The sequence below is a fragment of the Chelonoidis abingdonii genome, chromosome 15 (genome assembly GCF_003597395.2).
Source record: "Chelonoidis abingdonii isolate Lonesome George chromosome 15, CheloAbing_2.0, whole genome shotgun sequence".
NCBI lineage: Eukaryota > Metazoa > Chordata > Testudines > Testudinidae > Chelonoidis > Chelonoidis abingdonii.
The window spans coordinates 45,315,639-45,334,641 of record NC_133783.1 but is presented as its reverse complement, the minus strand read 5'-3'; the positions used below and the strand labels follow the sequence as shown (position 1 = coordinate 45,334,641).

The 19,003-nt window shown below is 42.6% G+C and overlaps 1 protein-coding gene and 1 long non-coding RNA gene across 5 annotated transcripts in view; both read left to right on the top strand.

Moving 5' to 3' along the window:
* LOC142047788 (uncharacterized) overlaps positions 1 to 19,003 on the top strand; it is a 441,041-nt gene that overhangs the window by 415,167 nt on the left and 6,871 nt on the right. The window lies entirely within an intron of this gene.
* The window catches only part of LHPP (phospholysine phosphohistidine inorganic pyrophosphate phosphatase), a 171,471-nt gene that overhangs the window by 145,597 nt on the left and 6,871 nt on the right, over positions 1 to 19,003 (top strand). The window contains exon 7 of one of the 4 annotated variants that reach the window (XM_032796479.2): positions 15,645 to 15,863. The exons of the other annotated variants lie outside the window; for them this stretch is intronic. Within the exon in view, the coding sequence (XP_032652370.1) occupies positions 15,645 to 15,863 (219 nt within the window). The remainder of the gene's footprint in view (positions 1 to 15,644; positions 15,864 to 19,003) is intronic. 4 annotated transcript variants of the gene reach the window in all.

Here is a 19,003-nt window from a genome sequence, read left to right as displayed (position 1 = left end):
ACTACTGAATTAGGCAATGAAGATTTGAAGAAATTGGTCTGTGAAACCGGTTCATGGGAATCTTGACAATCAACATTCGTGTTTATTGGTAATTCTCTCAGGGGTTTTTTGTTGTTTTTTTTCCAAGCAAAACTGTTTTGCTTGCCTGGTGTTACAGAAGTTGAAGGTGGGACCAGGTGCGCATTAGCAGGAGGCAAGGTACAGTAGAGAAGGCATTGTAAGTCTGGGTTACAGAGCTGCTCAATAAAGACCATAATTTGCAGTGTTTACAGTGAAATAGATGCTTTTGAAGTGGCAGCAACCCCTGATTTAAATCATTGAGCTGCACATCCTCAAGTTACTCTGAGCAGTTTCTTTCGTGAAGAGCAATGCACCAGCTCAAAGCTAGACTGTGGGTTTGTACCAGTTAGTCTGAAAGCCCATTGCCCTTCATTTTACAAGTTATTTGCATGTTCCCAAGTGGTTAAAACAGCTGGGCCTCTATGGATATGTCTGCACTGCAATAAAAAACCCGCAGTTGGCCCAGCCGGTTTGGGTTTAGGAGCTCAGGCTAATTGTGGGGTAGACATTCAGGCTTGGGCTGACACCTGGGCTCTGTGACCCTGTGAGGTAGGAGGGTCCGAGAGCTTGGGTTGCAGCCCGAGCCTTAACGTCTACACTGCAGTTAAATAGCCCCTTAGCCAAAGCCCTACAAGGCCAAGTCAGTTGGCATAGGCCAGCCGTGGGGTCTAGTTGCAGTGTAGAGATACCCTGTGCTGGCTTTTTTGGCTCACCCATTTATGTTATTCTTCCCCCAGAGACCCTATGCATAGTGGGGTTGGTGCATTGCTGCTGTTATATTCCACCCCCAAATATATCAAAAAATTGGTGACTTCTCATTGCCCCTTGGGCGGAGTTTGTTCCATTGTGTATTTAATGTAGAATTCAATGGCAGAACTCTTTCTGGAACACATACAGTACTGCACTGTCACTGCACAGCAGAGTCATCCAGTCCAGTCCACATTTCAAACTCAGCCAGTAGCATTGGACAATGTGGTTCATGGCTGCCTCCGTCTTTAATATGGAGGTATGACCTTGGAGATGTATAATGCAATTCCCTCTCTTGATGCAAACAGCCATGTTTAGCAAGGTTATGGAGTTACATAACCAAGCCTGACATGCAGAAAGTCTGCAGGGGAATAATAATAATATAGGCAGGTGAGAAAGAAGAGTGTGCCAGGTAGTTTTGATCAAATTCTATATAAATGTGGGCATCCAAATAACTTTGTAAAATGACTGGCTGATAGCCTAGTCTGGATTCTAGCTGGTGGTGTTTCTCTGGTTAGGTCTCCAACATCAAGAAAGAGTGGAGCTTTGCTCGCTGATACATTTAGGCTGAGATTTCCAGAGCCACCTATGGTGCTTGGGTGCCCAATTCTTGTTTGTTCTAATCCAAGTTCTTGAGGCATTTTTGCAAACCTCAACCTTAGTCTCCTTTTAGTAAATATGAGGCCCCAGTCCCGCAAACTGATCTACAAGGACAGACTCTTGCATGGAATCCCAGTAAACAGAAAGGGACTCCTCATGGGAACACAGATCACTTTGCAGGAGGTGAGCCATATTTAGCTATCCAGGGCTCCCAGGACTGTACAATATGAACACACCCCATGCTCAACAGTAGGTCAGAAAGACAACTAGCAGACCTCCAAACCCACCAAAGTTAACATATCCCACTTCCCTCTAGTCTTACACCGCCAGGAAATCCTGGGGAAATAGATGAGCCTTGCAGCATGCCCAGGAACTCACCAGCCTAGGCTGAGATGGTGCTTAAGTTTCATAGACAAAGACCTATCACTGAAAATGCACTGCTACCAGACCCCCACCTGTTTAAATAAGTGACTGTTAACCTGGGAATTCCAACAGGTAGGATACAAGGAAAAGGGTTATTCTAATCTATTATCTGTAGTAAATTACCAATCATTTTCACTGAGTCTTATTTTCATTAGACCTAGAATTGGTCAGAACACATTTTGATGGAACTGTTTTCTGCTGGAAAGTGCATTTCTGTCAAAACTGAATCGCTTCACAAAACTGTCAATTTTTGCAACATTTTTTTTGGGTAGGGGGAAATGTTTTGACATTTCAGAACAAAACGCTTCAATTTTTTGTTTTGAAGCAAAGTTTCATTTCAAAAAAATTAATTTATGCAGTATGTTTTATAATATACAATTTTAAAAAGTCAGAATTGAAACAGTGTTCTGATTATTGTGAAACTAAAGCATTTTCAGAATTTTCCTTAATGGAGAATTTCTAAATTTTCAGATTTCATTCCATCTGTAAACAAAGCCAGATTTTTAAATCTCAAAATCCTTAGTGAAATGGAATTGTCGTCCTTTGGCCAGTCCTAATTAGAAACTGAAAACAGAAATCTGCTCATGAAATTTTCTGGACCTTGGGAATAAGTTTCTTTTTAAAGAGCTGCTTGTGGCCTCTACAGTTTGTCTTTCCTTTTGATGAATGATTTTCCTGTTCATCTAATAGGTAATTGCATCGCCCCCTGCCCCATTGCCAATGAACCAAACCACATATTATTGCAGAGATGTAAGCATGTGGAAATGTACCTCTTGAATAGAGCACTGAATACAGTTTGACTATGCAGGGGCTGAGTCTTACTATTAAAAATATAGATAGGGATTGAGAGAGATCAGACAAAAAGCCAGCAGGAAAGAAAAAAGTCTTCACTGACTTATTGTTCCTGTTCATTAGGTCAATGAACTTTCTGTGATCTACGTTCCTGCACAATTGGCTTGTCTGGGCTAAGTCATTCCAAAAGCTGCTTTAATTTTCCAACTCAGAAACATTTAACTTTTTTAGACTCCCATCTGAAAAAGGTTTTAAGGTGATAAAGTGCGGGTTCCTTGCCATGAATAGGGCATCACTTCATTTGAGATGGGAAATTTTTTACACAGATGTCATTCTTCTTTAATTTTGGTTTCCTGGGAGTCTCACTGCATTTCTGATAGCCACATCCCTAATTAAAAGCAAGAACATGTGATTCACCAGAAATTGTCCAAAGAGAAGTATTATTTTCACTAAAGAGTTTACCTGGAAAACAGCCTTTAAATGGTACCTGATATTGTAGCCAGAGGCATCTTGTTGCTAGAAGATCACATTATTAGTGGTTGTAGAAATTATGGGAGTTACACCTGGGATTAAATTGGTCCAATATTTTTGATCACCAAACAAGATCATGAATCCTAAATAAATACATCTTTCTCCCACTGCTTGAAAAAGACCTTCCTCCCAGGTCCATAGGCATTTGTAGTTAAATGTCTATGCAGTGCTTTGCAAATGCAAGAGTCAGCATTAATTTCATTCATTTACTATATTGTGAACTTGTGTAATGAATTAGAAGGATGAAGTGAGATATTCTCTTAGGTGGGGCTTTTCAAAAAGTGTCTAAAGGAGTGAGATGTCCAAATGCAATATGATTTGAGTGCCTAATGCCCTTAGGCAAATCCCAGCCCCAGAAGTTAATCTTTTCCACTGCAGTGTGTTAGTGAGTCCATAATCTGTTCAGGGCTAATGCATTAGTTGTGTGTAAGATGCATGTTTGTGTACATGCATATTTGGTGTCTGTGCCCACAAATCCTTTCTTGGGAATTTTAAAATGATTTCTTAATTGATTGAATAAGATTACATGGCAAAGGCATATAGTTCATCAATAATTAATCCAAGCAGGCAATGAACAGTCTCCTGATGCTTGCAAATGCCATACTATACAGGACAGTTTGGCAAATCTGTGGCAGTTCTTTCTCAGATTTTTCTCAGCAAAGAGCACATGTGACTTTTGAGGGGCAGGGAGAAGACTTTTGTTTTTATTGAAAATATCTGTGCAGAACCCTGCATGAACCCATATTTAAGAAATGAAGTTGTTCTGATTACACAGCATGGGAACCATTTCAGCTACACAAACATACATGGCAACTGTTCATACCAAAGGCCACATTTCTGCTGTACACTTCCAGAGTATAATAGCATGAACTGAATATAAAAACTCAAGTGATTCGGCAGAGAAGACACAAAAGGATTTACAGCCAATAGAAATGCAATGTTCTACTTCAGAATGCAGGGAACCGTTCCTCTAAGAGGAAATAACAGACCCTCAGAGGTCATCAAAGGGATTGAAAGAGTCCATTAAATGATATAATAGCTTTCACATTTCATTGTAGGCGGACATAGATTTCGCCATTCTTATTTGAAATGTAAGTTCAGAAATATTGCTCTAAGTGTTTGGCAATAACCCTCCTGTCAACGATAATGGACAAACTTAACAAAGTAGCATCCTCTGTAAATTAAATGCTGCCAGAATCACTCCACAAGCAATGCCAAGCAAGTGTATACCAATAGAGAAGGTTCCAAATTGTCCCTAATGAGCAATGGAATCCTAGCAAAACCTCACAAATATGCCTTTCACTTGCACTTCCAGCGCATGAGTCCTCTGGTTACTGATGTTTCTAGCATTTCATGCAATCAAGCACATTTTGAATCTCTCTTTTGGAGTCTCATATGTTCTGTGGGATGCCTGAACTTGGATTATATTCAGAGCAGCATCCTGTCCAAGATGCACAAAATTGAATACATAGTATATAGTTCAGTAACCTCTTAGGACCAAATGCAGGCCTGGCGTAGGCAAGTGCAACTCCTTAAAAGCCTGTGTAGTTGCCCTTCTTCCCCTAGGTGCTTCAGTATAATTACCCTTATTTACATGAACTGAAAATATAATAATTCCTAGCTTTTATTTAACACTTTTCATCAGTGGCTCTCAAAGTGCTTTACAAAGGAATTCAGTATTATTGCCCCCATTTTACAGATGGGAAAACTGAGGCACAGGATGGTACATAACTGGGCCAAGGTCACCCAGCTCATGGTAGAGCCAGGCATAGAACTCAGGCATGTCCTCTTGAGTCCCAGTCCAGTGTTCTGACCACTAGGCCACACTCTGAATGTGGCCCTTAGTCTGCCTGAAACTTGACACATCTTAAGTTATCATCAAGGAAACAGCTGTGAACCCTCCAGTAACATACCAGTATATTAACATGTGCAATTTCCAGTTCAACTAGCTCCCAAACTTGACAGAATCTACAAAGTATGTGAAAACTGGGCCTCTCCTTGTACAGTCATCACCATTTAAAACTTAACACTTACCAGCAATTCCCTCCCAGCTGTGTGCTGTTTTAAGTACACAGCAAAACGATAGTACCTGCAGGGCAACTATTCAAAGATGTTGACTTTTGAATGGCTACCATTGTGCAACATTCTTAACATTGGGTTGCTTGTTTGACCAAATGAAATTGTACACTCTGAGGGCTAAATTTTCAGAGGCAAAAAAAGAAAAAAAAAATCTGTCTGCATTACACACAGTGAAGCAAATTCCATATATCCCCTGCTGGGGCTATCCCAATGTGAAGGAGCCCCCAGCAGACAGAGCTGGCTGAGCCAGCTCCTACATCACCATCCCCACAGGCTTTGCTTCAGGGGGCACGGCAGGGCTGCAGAGGGGCTCAGAGAGGACAGGAGGGAAGGAACTTTGATAATTAGCACAGATTAGAGTAGCCCCCAGGTCTGTCCAGATGAGCCCCTTCATGCTTGCAGAGCCCATTGACTTCAGAGGAGCTCCATGAAGGAGCAGGGATCCAGCCATGTGGTGCTTTTGGTAGCACCAGGCCTTAGTGAACAGGTTTTGTGAGATTGTCCTATGCACAGAGAGCATTGTGGATAAAGGCATGGAGATAGGCGTGAGGGAAGAAAACAAAGGGAGCATGGTGGATACTGTCATTGGCGCAGTGAGGGGGTACAGGGCAGCCTATCAAATGTGAACTGGGCTGGTGGTTTCAGCTGAGTGCCTGGCCCTAGGGGATGTATGTCACCATAACGCTACTATCAGAACTGGCACTAACTTGCCACCTGGTTGGCAGTCTCAACAGAGAGGCCAAAGATTGAATGGACATGGCAACTGTTCTGCATTCTCAGCCATGGCAGTGGTCCCTACAAGGCTGAGGCACTTTGGTGCGGGGGTGTTGAGAAGCTTTCTTTACTACTGTCCATGCTGTATTCCTAGGCCATGGAAAGAGAGGGCATCAGTCTGAAAAGCTCTTAATCTGGCACCTTCACATGCGCTACATTTTCTGAAAGAAAAAATAAATAGCGGAGGGAGGGTATCAATTTCTCATGTCACCCGCTTCCTCAGAATTGTGTATTTATAGACTGTTTGGTACAGTAACTACAGAAATCTAAAACAGGAGAACTGGGACTACTCAAGGCGTTAGGTTACTACCAGCTTGAATGAGAGAGGGGGAATCTGCCCCAGATATATGTAGCTAGCTGTGTGCTTACTGCAGTTATACAATATTTGTGTTTAAAGACTGTCACATCAGCATTTTGACATGCATAGATGGGAAATATATTATTCATGGTTCTCAGTTGCATAATAGCATTCTGTAGCGTGCTTTCTTCAGGGCAGCTTTTGGACTACATGCTACAGATCTCTGCTGTGAGTGACCCGAACACTATCGGGCAGGTGAAAATCACTGATAGTCATTTTCTCACAGTACTGCACATTTACATGATGCAGATAAATTCGTGGCCTTGCAAATGTACAACCACAAAAATTCACCCAGCTGAGGGCTGAACATTCAGAATGAATTAGCACAGGTGGAGACAGGGTTTCTAAATGGACCTGATCCAATGTCCATTTAAGACAATGGAAAAATTCCCATTGACTTCAGTGGGCTTGAGATCAGGCTCTAAGGGCCAGATTATGCCCACCCCAACTCATGGTGAGTAGTCCCTTACTTAATTAGTAGTCCCACTGGAATGAATGAAACTACTCGTAGAGGAAGGGACTGCTCAACATGAGTAAGGGTGGCAGAATATGGCCCTTAGGGTCTGATCCCACACCCACTGTAGTCACTGAGCACGTCTGCACTGCAAAAAAAAGCCCCACGGCAGCGAGTCTCAGAGGCTGGGTCAGTCAACTTGCACTACGGGGATAAAAATAGAATCATAGAATATCAGGGTTGGAAGGGACCTCATGAAGTCATCTAGTCCAACCCCTGCTCAAAGCAGGACTAATCCCCAACTAAATCATTCCAGCCAGGGCTTTGTCAATCTGGGCTTTAAAAACCTCTAAGGAAGAAGATTCCACCACCTCTCTAGGGAACCCATTCCAGCGCTTCACCACCCTCCTAGTGAATTTTTTTTTCCCAATATCCAATCTAAACCTCCCCCACTGCAGCTTGAGACCATTACTCCTTGTTCTGTCATCTGCCACCACTGAGAACAGAGAATAGCAGAATAGACGTTTCCACAGGGCTAAAAATAGCAGCATAGACGTTCCCACTGAGGCCAGGGCCTGAGATCCAAGACTCTCCCCTACACACCAGGATTCAGAGCCCAAGCTCCAGCCTGAGCCTGAATGTCTGTATTGCTATTTTTAGCCCATAGCACAAGTCCTGCAGGTCTTTTTGTAGTATAGATGTACCCAGTGGGATTCTTACCATTTTCTTGAATGGGCATTGGATCAGGCCCTTAGTGGCCTGAGATGAGAGAGACTATTCTGTGTCTTATTTCCTATTCTCTGTGTCTGAGTTCCCGCTGCTAGTCAGGGATGTACTAACTCATTCAATGTGCAGCACTGGACCTACATTCATTGAGAATATTAATATTAATATTAAGCAGTAAATTGTCTAAGAAAATTGATAGGATTTCGAATTAGATTTATTTTGCCTAACAGCTTTCTTTTCTTTTCACTTGTCCTTATTCTTTGTAAAAGACCAACTTACTCTGTTTTAGAAATGGAAGCACACACACTGGTGAATTTTACAGGAATCGAAGATGCAAGAAATCAGCTGTAGTATGTGTAACATTTTGAAGATACATAGCTCTTTTCATTAAAGGGTCTCAAAGTACTTCATAGAATCATAGAAGATTAGGATTGGAAGAGACCTGAGGAGGTCATATGGTCCAACCCCCTGCTCAAAGCAGGACCAACACCAACTAAATCATCCCAGCCAGGGCTTTGTCAAGCCGGGCCTTAAAAACTTCTAAGGATGGAGATTCCACCACCTCCCTAGGTGAACTTTATGAACATTAATTAATTGAGATTTATCCCAATTCTGATACACTCAGATAAATGGATAAATCTGATATACTCTGATACACTTTCTCTCTGGTTTTGAGCAAGTCCATTAACCTTTCTGTCTGATGATATTTGTTTACTGTCTCTCAGGGATGTTATCAAGATGGATGAATTAATTACTTAAAGCGTGTAAAGTGCTTTGAAAACAAAAACCCTGTATAGGTGTTCAAGGCATTATCACCTCATTTTATTATATTTATGTAAGCCTTACAACATCCATTGGGAGACTGGGAAGGTGTTTTGATACCTGTTTCACAGGGTGGTAAGCTGAGTCACAAAGAGGTGAAATTACTTGTCAGAAATCAAACAGTGATTCAGGAGTAAAGCGAGAAATGGAACCTGAGTCCTGATTTCCAGTCCCCTGCTCTAACTACTGGAAACACTCCTTCCTTTCCTGTGTCACATTGCCCGCCTTTTTGCTAATGCTTACAAAATCATCTTGTGTTTTCAGCAGAGAATCCTGTGGCACCTTATAGACTAACAGATGTTTTGGAGCATGAGCTTTCGTGGGTGCATCTGCATCTGACGAAGTGGGTATTCACCCACGAAAGCTCATGCTCCAAAACATCTGTTAGTCTGTAAGGTGCCACACGATTCTCTGCTGCTTTTACAGATCCAGACTAACACGGCTATCCCTCTGATACTTGTGTTTTCAGTGTTCCTTAGAAGATTTTCAGAAACAATCTCCATTGAGATTAGTTTTCTGATTTATCTTACCTGTACTCTGCTTTCCACCTTTATTTCTAATAAGACCTGCTTGACCCTCCTCCCTCATCCCCAAACAGTTTTTATCACCGTCTCCTCTCCCTTTTGCTGTATTCTTTACGTTATTCCTGAGGGAAAGCCTTGCACTTTAATCCACTCCATTTGAAGGGTACGGTTGTGCCCGAAGCAATCTGTGAATACAAATGGGCAGTGGCCCCAGCAGCATGTCTTCTGTAAGGGCATTCTGCGTTGTCAGAGAAACCTCTGAAGGATTCCTATCGCTTTCATAGCTGTCAGCTTCCTTTCCCCTCATGCTGTACACTAGATGGAAAAAATTAGGCTGCCTCCTTTCAGTGTTACTGAGTCAGGGACATGGGAAGATGAAGTGGCTCTCAGATGTGGTCAGAAGCCGAGAGGGTAGGAGAACGGCTACTAAATTGGGACAGCAGGTAATCCTTTGGCTGAGAGGAACCCTAATATGCAGTGGGCAGGGTTGAGGGAGGGCATGAGGAACCCATACATTCTAGCTTGGCACCACTATGTTGTATCATGACTTAGCCCTGTTAGCTCTTTTTTTTCGTTTGCTTCAGATTGCTGTGAAATACCTGCACTTCCCAGGTGTTGGAGGGACTTGGCCTGCCTCCCAAACAACTAAATTGCACTCTAAGATCTTTTAATAATATAGATCTTAAATTTCATGTTGATGGAACATGAGCATGATTCTCTCCCCACTGATTTTAGTCTTAGCAATTACATAAACTGCTTTTAATTTCCTCATATTCTCTTATATGTTCATCAAGGAACTGGACAGACCCAAGGTTCAGCACAGTCATTAAAACCTGGCATCCCCAGGTGGCATTCCCTCTCCCCACATCCTGAGGGAAAACAAAGAAGCTGAAACATTGATAGCATTCTAACCTTGCTTCTGTGCTGCCTGCCATCCAGGACTATGGCTCTGGGTTTGTTCACAAGTATATATGTCCATGTCTCACCACCCTGTGCTGCATCCTGGTGAATAGGCAGAGCACTGAAATATAATTCTGCTCTCTCAAATACTCCAATTCAGAGTGAAGGATTTCAGTATACCTCAGCAACCTTCCTGCCCACAGGGCTAAAGCAAAGGGAGGTGTGACATGTATGCGTGTGTTTGGACACCGAAACACACCAACTCAGTTCTAATTTTAGGCCTACCAGCATTGACCTCATTCGTTTTAAAAGAATATTATCTCTAGAGTTTTATACACAAGGACACCCCCTTTAGCATCACCATGCAGCCAACTGGCTAGGAAGCAAACAAAACATAGTGCTTCAGGTTTCAGAGTGGTAGCCATGTTAGTCTGTATCAGCAAAAACAATGAGGAGTCCTTGTGGCACCTTGGAGATTAACAAATTTATTTGGGCATAAGCTTTCATGGTCTAGAACCCACTTCATCAGATGCATGGAGTGGAAAATACAGGAGCAGGTATAAATACATGAAAGGATGGGGGTTGCTTTACCAAGTGTGAGGTCAGTCTAATGAGATAAATCTATTAACAGCAGGATACCAAGAGAGGAAAAATAACTTTTGAAGTGATAATGAGAGTGGGCCCATTACAGACAGTTGACAAGAAGGTGTGAGTAAAAGTAGGAAGAAATTAGTATGGGGGAAATTAGGTTTAGGTTTTGTAATGACCCAATCACTCCCAGTCTTTATTCAGGGCTAATCTGATGGTATTCAGTTTGCAAATTAATTCCAGTTCTGTGGTTTCACATTGGAGTTTGTTTTTGAAGCTTCTTTGTTGAAGAATTGCCACTTTTAGGTCTGTTACTGAGTAACCAGAGAGATTGAAGTCTTCTCCTACTGTTTTTTGAATGTTATGATTCCTGATGTCAGATTTGTGTCCATTTATTCTTTTGCGTAGAGACTGTCTGGTTTGGGCAGAGGGGCATTGCTGGCACATGATGGCGTATATCACATTGGTAGACGTGCAAGTGAACGAGCCCCTGATGGTGTGGCTGATGTGGTTAGGTCCTATGATGGTGTCCCTTGAATAGATATGTGAACAGAGTTGGCACCAGGGTTTGGTTTCTGGGTTGGTGTTTTTGTTGTTTGTGCAGAAAAAAAAGTTATTTTTCCTCCCTCAGTATCCTGCTGTTAATAGATTTACCTTATTAGACTGACCTCACACTTGGTAAGGCAACCCCCCATCCTTTCATATATTTATACCTGCTCCTGTATTTTCCACTCCATGCATCTGTTGAAGTGGGTTCTAGCCCACAAAAGCTTATGTCCAAATAAATTTGTTAGTCTCTAAGGTGCCACAAGGACTCCTCATTGATAGTGCTTCAATTTAACTTGTTCAGCATACCTATGTTTAAAAAGTGAACTTATTTGCCTCAGAAAATGCATTCCAACTAGGCAGGAAAGCAGAGATCTAGGTAACTAGTTCCTAAGATTTGTCCCATTTTTGATTTACAGGAGAAAATACTTCCCTAACCCCTCAGTCCATTTGTTTTCCTGCATTTTGATGGTTTGCTTCCTGAAGAAACACTCTACCTAGTCTGTTTTTCTGCTCTGTTAAAACTGTGGCTGTTTCACATGATATGGAACGATTAAAGGCAAACCCTCAGATTTCCCCTAGATGTTAGCAAACAATTCAGCTGTTAATTTAACCTGTTTATGGATTCTTGCATGTAAATTAGATGCAATTAAACACAATTAAGCTACGTGTGCTGTTCTGGGAGGTAAGAGAAGCGAGATGGAGGTTGCTAGGAATCTGTGACATAGATGACTTCTTGTGCAGGCTTGTTTTCTGTTGCTCTTGCAAGTGCGTTTACCAGAAACAGAGAGTGCAGTGAAGTAGTTGACAGTAGCACATACACAGAGGGTGTCATTATTATATTCCTTATTGTTAGATCTTTTTGTGGAAGCGTTTCATAATCTCTGATTAAAAAATCTTGCCTAAATAATAATAGAAAAGAGAAGAAAGCATATAATAGTTAGAGACAGACCCAAGCTTTTTCTTGGTTATTATTTGTATTATGATAGAGCGTGGGGCTCCACCTAAAGTGGAAACCCCATTGTAGTAGGCAATGTGCAATTATAGAGTAAGAGACAGTACCCTGCCCCAACAAGCTTACAGTTAGACTAGGCAAGACGGGGAAAGGATGGCAAACTGAGGCACTGTGAGATTCACTGACTTGCCCAAAGTTACAGGAATTTTTTGGCAGTTAGTAAGTGAATCCAGCTCTCCTGAGTCCCAGTCTAGTGTGTCAGCCACCAGGATGTCCTTCCTCTCTTCAAAGGGAGTTCTGCACATCAGTCTGAACCTGGAGTTTGATCATTGCACAGATCTGATTACGTAGTTCCCCAAGCTCAGAGGTGCTTAGATTTGGAGTTTTGGTCCCAGGCCATTAAAGAGATAATGGTAAGCTACAAAGCTCAGTGTCAGATCCAAACCTCTTCAAAGTTGGGTGCTCAGTTCTGTGGCTTTGGTGCTGGTTCATCTCAAATTATAATGTAGGAGAAACATACTCTACAGACATTTACTAACGATGCATCAACATGCTGTCCATCATAGTGATTTAGTTGGATGTGTAGTGCTGAACTAATTAAATTACCCATGTTGGACTAAAAAAAGAGTTTCTCTTGTCACACTCAGTAAAATTATTGCCTCTGTCTAAAGAGACTAGCAAAGGTTAACAGTATCTGTTTACATTGCTAATAAAGAAAATCCTGTTAAACTGTGTCTGATGCCATTTACAGGTTCAGTAAGAGTCCCTGAAGAACACATTGCCAAGAGAAACGGTTTTAGACTTTTTAATCTAATTTTATGTGGGGGGAGTGTATCCTGTTTAATTAGCGAGTAAGTGGGAACTGTGCTCTGACACAAAGAGATTCCCCTGTATAAACGCAAGGAGGTTGTGTGGAATGATGTTTAGCGCTCTTACACGATGCTATATTGCAGAAAAGGTCAATGACAGGGGGACACATATTGTTACAGATTAGATTTGCCATATGACTTCAGCATTGTACACTGGAATGCAAGATCATTTGTCATGTTCAAATTAAGATGTGTACCTTTCTTTGGCCCTGTATGCTGTTTTCCTTCACACCCCTATTTTTAATGAACTGTGCAAGTAGATAATTTTAATCCATCATGTCAATCATGTGTTGGTTGGTTACCATCTGCTCCTATTCTCTGAAGTCATGTTTCTGCTGGTCTAGTTGAGCTTGATCTGAATAATCTAACTATTTTCATCCCTGTGGCCATGGCAATCCATGTCAACTGTCTCAGTTTACACCCTCGTGTGTTAAGCCTTTTATATTTTATTCCCATAATGCTTCAGTTCAGCTGTTCCCATTTTGCTCTCTGTATGTTTGCTAAAGAGTAATACAAGCAAAGTACTTAAAAAAGACATTCCAACCAACATGTTAGTTTCTCTAGTGCAGAGCTGTATGATCATCTTGTATTCAGTGTGAAGTAACCTTCTTGCACTTATACAGGGGCTTTGCTATCAAGTTCTCAAACTAACTGCATGATCTAATAAGAACAGTCTGGTTAACGTACATTCTAAGACTTGGGATCCTTTCTGATAAATGGTTCCTTATGATTATGTGTTTAGGGGTTCACCCCCACCAAAACCAGACACTCACCTGGAACCACACATGCAAAGGTACACATTAATAGATCCTAAAGTAATAATGGACAAGAATCGTTTGGGGGGGGGGAGTGAGGGAAATAGTTACACTGAAAGTGTCCATTGCATGTGAATAGTCTATTATCCTGTCCCCCAAAACGTTCTCTTAAATGTATAATATCTCATATGTATATAGCTGTATTCATTTCAGAGAATCCCAAAGCACATTACATACACATACTAATGTGCAAATAATACCTGAATCACTTCATTCACCACAGCTATGCATTCCTGGTGATGACCTGAGGTCAGAGACTCAAAGTGCATTCCTCACTTCCACCAAAGGAAAAGCCCACGTGGGTAGAGACATGACCAGCTTACTTTCTGTGTGAAGATACTATAAATATGGTTCCAAAGAAAAATCCTTGATCTCCGGACTGTTCGGATTCTAACTAGGCAAAGTGACTGCATGAGAAGACAGAGATCCCCAGAGTTATTCTGGGTAGCCCTGAGAGACTTTTAGGAAACTGACAGATTACTACATCTCTGTCACCATTTGGAATTATAGATTGTGACTCACTTGTACATATATTTTACCTGCTTTAACCTCTCATTAGCTCTCATTCTGTTTCTTAGTTAATAAATCTTTAGTTAGTTTATTGTAGAATTGGCTGCATTGTATTACAACATTGTCTCTGGTGTAAAATCTGGAGTACCAATTGATCTGGGGTAAGTGACTGCTCTCTTGGGACTGGGAGAAATCTGATGAGGTGTGATTTTAGGTGTAAGTAGCATTGTATCACAAAGTTCAGTTAGTCTGGGTGGTAAGATAGGCTGGGGAGTCAAAGAGATCTGTCTGTGACTCCATGGGAAGACTGTTACAGTGATCCAGGAGTTCACATTTGTCACTGGCTTGGTGAAATCTAATTATAGAACATACCCGACCAGTTTGGGGTGTCTGCCCTTGTTTTCTGACAGTCTGCCCTGAGATAGGGACTCACAGTTGTAAGCCTCCTCAGACAGCGTGACTTACTCCTGTAAAAGTTGCCAGGTGACATTTAATGACCACAGGTGATCAGGACTTTGGTTTTACATTTTAGCTGAAAAAGGTTACCTCTGTTAGCAGATACCCCTAATACCATGATAGGCCATATCTATTGATTCAGTATGAAGAGTGGTTGAAATCATCACCACTATTTTCTGAACTATCCTAGTGTTCCCTAGTTACTTCATTTCCAAGTATTGATCCAGATAGACCAGTTTAGCCTGAGAGATGTGAAAGGATCAAGCACACAGTGCTCTGGCTGTTGACTTTTTAAAATAGTGAAAATGAGAAATGGTCCCTTGGAGAACATAGTGCCTAGTCCTTTGATACTCATGAATGATAACCGAGTCAGGATCTGTTTGATTGTATTGTGTCACACCAAATACAATCATATGAGGTGATGTTCTGATAATTACAAACTGGCCTTTTAAGCAACATATTCACTTGAGGTGTGTGATCCATGTTGGTTGGCCCACCGAGCTGCTAAGGGGTGGTGGTAGCTACTGTCTCACTGGCCGGCCTGCATCAGGCCATCTGTCACTAGGGAATTAGTGAAGGGAGGGACACCGGCAAAGGTCTATAGCACCCCTCAGGCAGGGGAGCGCCGGCAAAGGTTTATAGTGCACCCTTCAGGCAGGGGAGTGCCGGCAAGGGTCTATAGCGTGCCCCTCAGGTGGGGAGCCCCGGCAAAGGTCTATAGCGCGTCCCTCAGGCGGGGAGTCCCAGCAAAGGTCTATAGCATGCCCCTCAGGCAGGGGAGCCCCGGCAAAGGTCTATAGCGCACCCCTCAGGCAGGGGAGCACCAGCAAAGGTCTATAGCGCATCCCCCCAGGCAGGGGAGTGTCGGCAAAGGTCTATGATGCTATCGGGATTTTGCTGCCCAAGGTGGGTTGGCCGGGGTAGGGGAACACAGGCCCACCCAAGTCCACCGCATTCCAGCCCAGGACCCTGACAGTGGTGGGACGAGGGTCCCGCCACTGGGTCAACGGGGTCTCTCCGCAACACACTGACCAAATAGACTCACCGCGCTGTGCAGTTCTGTCCCTGGGCTACTTCCTACCTGGTCCTTGAGCAGGTCCCTCTGGTCCTTCCAGCTCGTCCTGGTATTCTGCTGCTAGCAGTTCCAGCTCCCCCTGTGCCTCAGGCTCCTCCAGTTCCTCCGGGTACTCAGCTGCTGGCAGCTCCAGTTCCCCCTCCGCCTCAGGCTCCTCCAGTTCCTCCAGGTACTCAGCTGCTGGCAGCTCCAGCTCCTCCTCAGGCTCCTCCAGGTATTTGGCGGTGGGCAGCCCTGGTAGCCCCTGTTCTTCCTCCAGGTCAGGTATACAAGGCTCATGTAGCCACCAGCCTGTGTATCATCATGTTGTGTAGGCTTGTTCTGAGTAGGGTTAGACAATAGTGCTTAATACACCAGCACATGCTGGGACCGCTGTCTCCACTAGCACTTCCAGAGTGATAGAGCTGTAGCAACGGCGGAAAGTTAAGCAACAATATTCTAATACAGAGGGGATAACTTCAACAGGAGTTTGACAGCATCCGAGCTGCAGCATTGGCTGGTGTGTTGTCGCTCATTCCACAAGGGAACTCCCACTGATGTCAATGAGAATTCCCTGCATGGCAAGAGTGCTAGCTATACACTGAGACCAAGCAGTCATGATGTTGTAAACAAATTTGGAGCCCGGTTTACTTGCCTAAGAGGAATGAAAGACTGAGTCACTGCTGCAGGGACTTTGAAGCCGTGGTTCTGGTTCTAGGTATTTCACAGCTGAGGCTTAGGGTACTAAGCCATCCCCTCCAGCTTTCTTGTCCCTAAAGACTGCGTAGTATTGGCTGTTACTCTGGAGATAAATGCACATGTTTTTGTAATTTAAATAAGAAGGCTCCTTTTCTAAGCAGAATTTAGTGGTCATGAAAGGTGCCAGCCTTTTTAACCTCAGTGGAGGGAGGGGAGGCTCCTTACAAGAACCATCAGTGGGAACAGCAATGGTCTCCCCCTCAAGTGCAGAGGGCGCTGAGTGGGGGTACAAAGATATCAAACTTTACTAAAAGCAGAAAAGAAAATGGGGAGGATGGAGCAAGGTCAAAGGGAAAGTAGGAAGGAGCCAGTTGGGGACAATGGGCAGAGAACCTGTGGCAATGTCCACTGCCTCATGAAGTATGACAGATTGATGGTCCTGGAGAATGAGCTTCTCTGTTCAGCCTCAACAGGTACACTACACAACCCCAACCTGGGAAGGACAATCCGTACAGCTCAGAGGGTAGTTCACTCTCGGTACTAATTCAGTCCTTGTCCCGGCCACTTGGGGCTTGTCTACATGGGAACACTCAGAAAAGTAATCCAAATTAACTTTTAAAGTGGATTAGTTAAACCACATTAAACCCTTGTTCGGATTCTCTTATTCAGAATGGAAGTGGCCTTAATTCGATTCAGTTTAATTCACTGCCAAAGTGACTTAGGGCCACATTTCAAAGGTATTTAAGTAGCTAAAGATGTAGGTAGTCAGTGAAACATAAGCTCTTAAGGGCTAGATTGTGAAAGGTATCTATGCGCCTACAGAGGCAGATAGCTACCTAATGGGATTTCCAGAAGTGCCTGAGCAGGTTCAGCATGTAACTCCCATTGAAACTCAATGGGAGTTAGGCATCTAATTCACATAAGTACTTTTGTACATTCCATTTCATGTCTATCTGCTTCTCTTGGCACCTAAATACTTTTGTAAATCTGGCTCTGCCAACATAACTTTTGAAAATGGAACTTGAGCTCCTAAATCACTTACACGCTTTTGAAAATGTTACCCTTGTCATGAGCTTTTTAGTGCTATTGTTTAATATTCCATTGGACAGAAAACTACAATGGCCAATATTAAACGCAGGAAAAACCATGATGGTATGCTTGGCTTTTGAGATCTACAAGGCAGTCTGCAAGCTGGAGAAAATGGCCAGCTTGTGTGTTGGTGTCAACAGTACTAGAAATTTCCCATTTTACAGTTAGCAGAAGGGGATAGAGCTGGACTATTTGTTCAAGATTCCTCGTTCTGCGTCGTTAGGGAGTCATGGTGCAATAATAAGAATATTAATTACTATTTTATTTATTAGTTTCCCCTCACGTAATGAAAGTCACGTAATGCAGCAACTTCAAAAGCACAATGAAACAAAACAAGCAAAATCCCAAAATGTTAAACCAGTTGAAATTAAATAAACCCTCTGAACCTGTTGTTGCTGTTATTACTATTTATTATCATTTTTTACTTGTATTGAGGAGCCCTAGTCACAGACCTGGACCCTGTTGTGCCAGGTGCTGTATAAACACAGAACAAAGAGACAGCCCCTGACCCAAAGAGATCATTATTTATTGCTATTATAGTAGCACCTTGGCACTCTGTTGTGCTAGGTGCCGTACAGACACAGAAAAGCACATAAGCACATGCTTAACTTCAAGCACCTGCTTACATCCCATTGACTTCAATGGGAATATCTTCTGAATAAGGGTTACATGTCCATCTATCTTTGTTTTATTTTATCCAGTGCAAGTAACATATTGCGAAGATCTCTCCTAACCAGAGTTTGCATTGTACAGAAAGCCAATTGCCATCCTGAGTTCACACCTAGAATGGATAACAAATAGATCATTTTAGTCCTATCTGCAAAACAGAATAGAAATGGTCAGGCTGGGATAAAAGGGAAGGGTGCTGCAGATGTGGATGGGGAGTACATTAACAGAGCTGTCTGGGAAAGCTTGCAGTGCTCCGGGGTATGTTCTGCTCGTTTACACCTTTTCCAGACATTGCTTTCAGAGTCCATCATAGGCACTGACAGCCACCTGATATTAAATCATGCCTCTTGTTAATTTTTCCATCCCTAAAAGGTTTTCCTCACTGTGCAGTGGAAGGTCCCCAGCTGTGCAACTCTAACAGATTGCCAGAATGAGAATCTATGTAATGTGTCCACATTGTACTTGGATAGGGATACAAAATAAGTACATTACCTGGGACTAGAGTGTTGAAAGCAAACCCTGTCATCTGAGAGCTAGACTGACCAAGTAAAAACAGTCTGACCTCAACTGCTTGCTGCTTGTGTCAGAAACACAATTGCATCTTGAACACATAGTCTAATAACTTGTACATATTCTTTTGTTTGCTGAATATAATTAGCTTTTATAAAATAAATGATTGACCAACATAATGACTCACCAGTCAGTTAATTCAGAACCCATTTGTGCAGGTTTTCTAAAGAGATGCAATAATTTTAGGGTATTGTTAGTCTATTTCAACCACTTCCTAGCAAACAGCACATTAGTGGTTTTCTAGCAATGCTAATAGTATGAGGCCAGGTCTACACTGCGACTTTAAATCGGTTTAATGGCCGATATACCGATTTAACGCTGTACCCGTTCACACAACGTCGTCATTAATATCGAGTTAAACGGCTCCTTAAATCGATTTCGGAACTCCTCCCA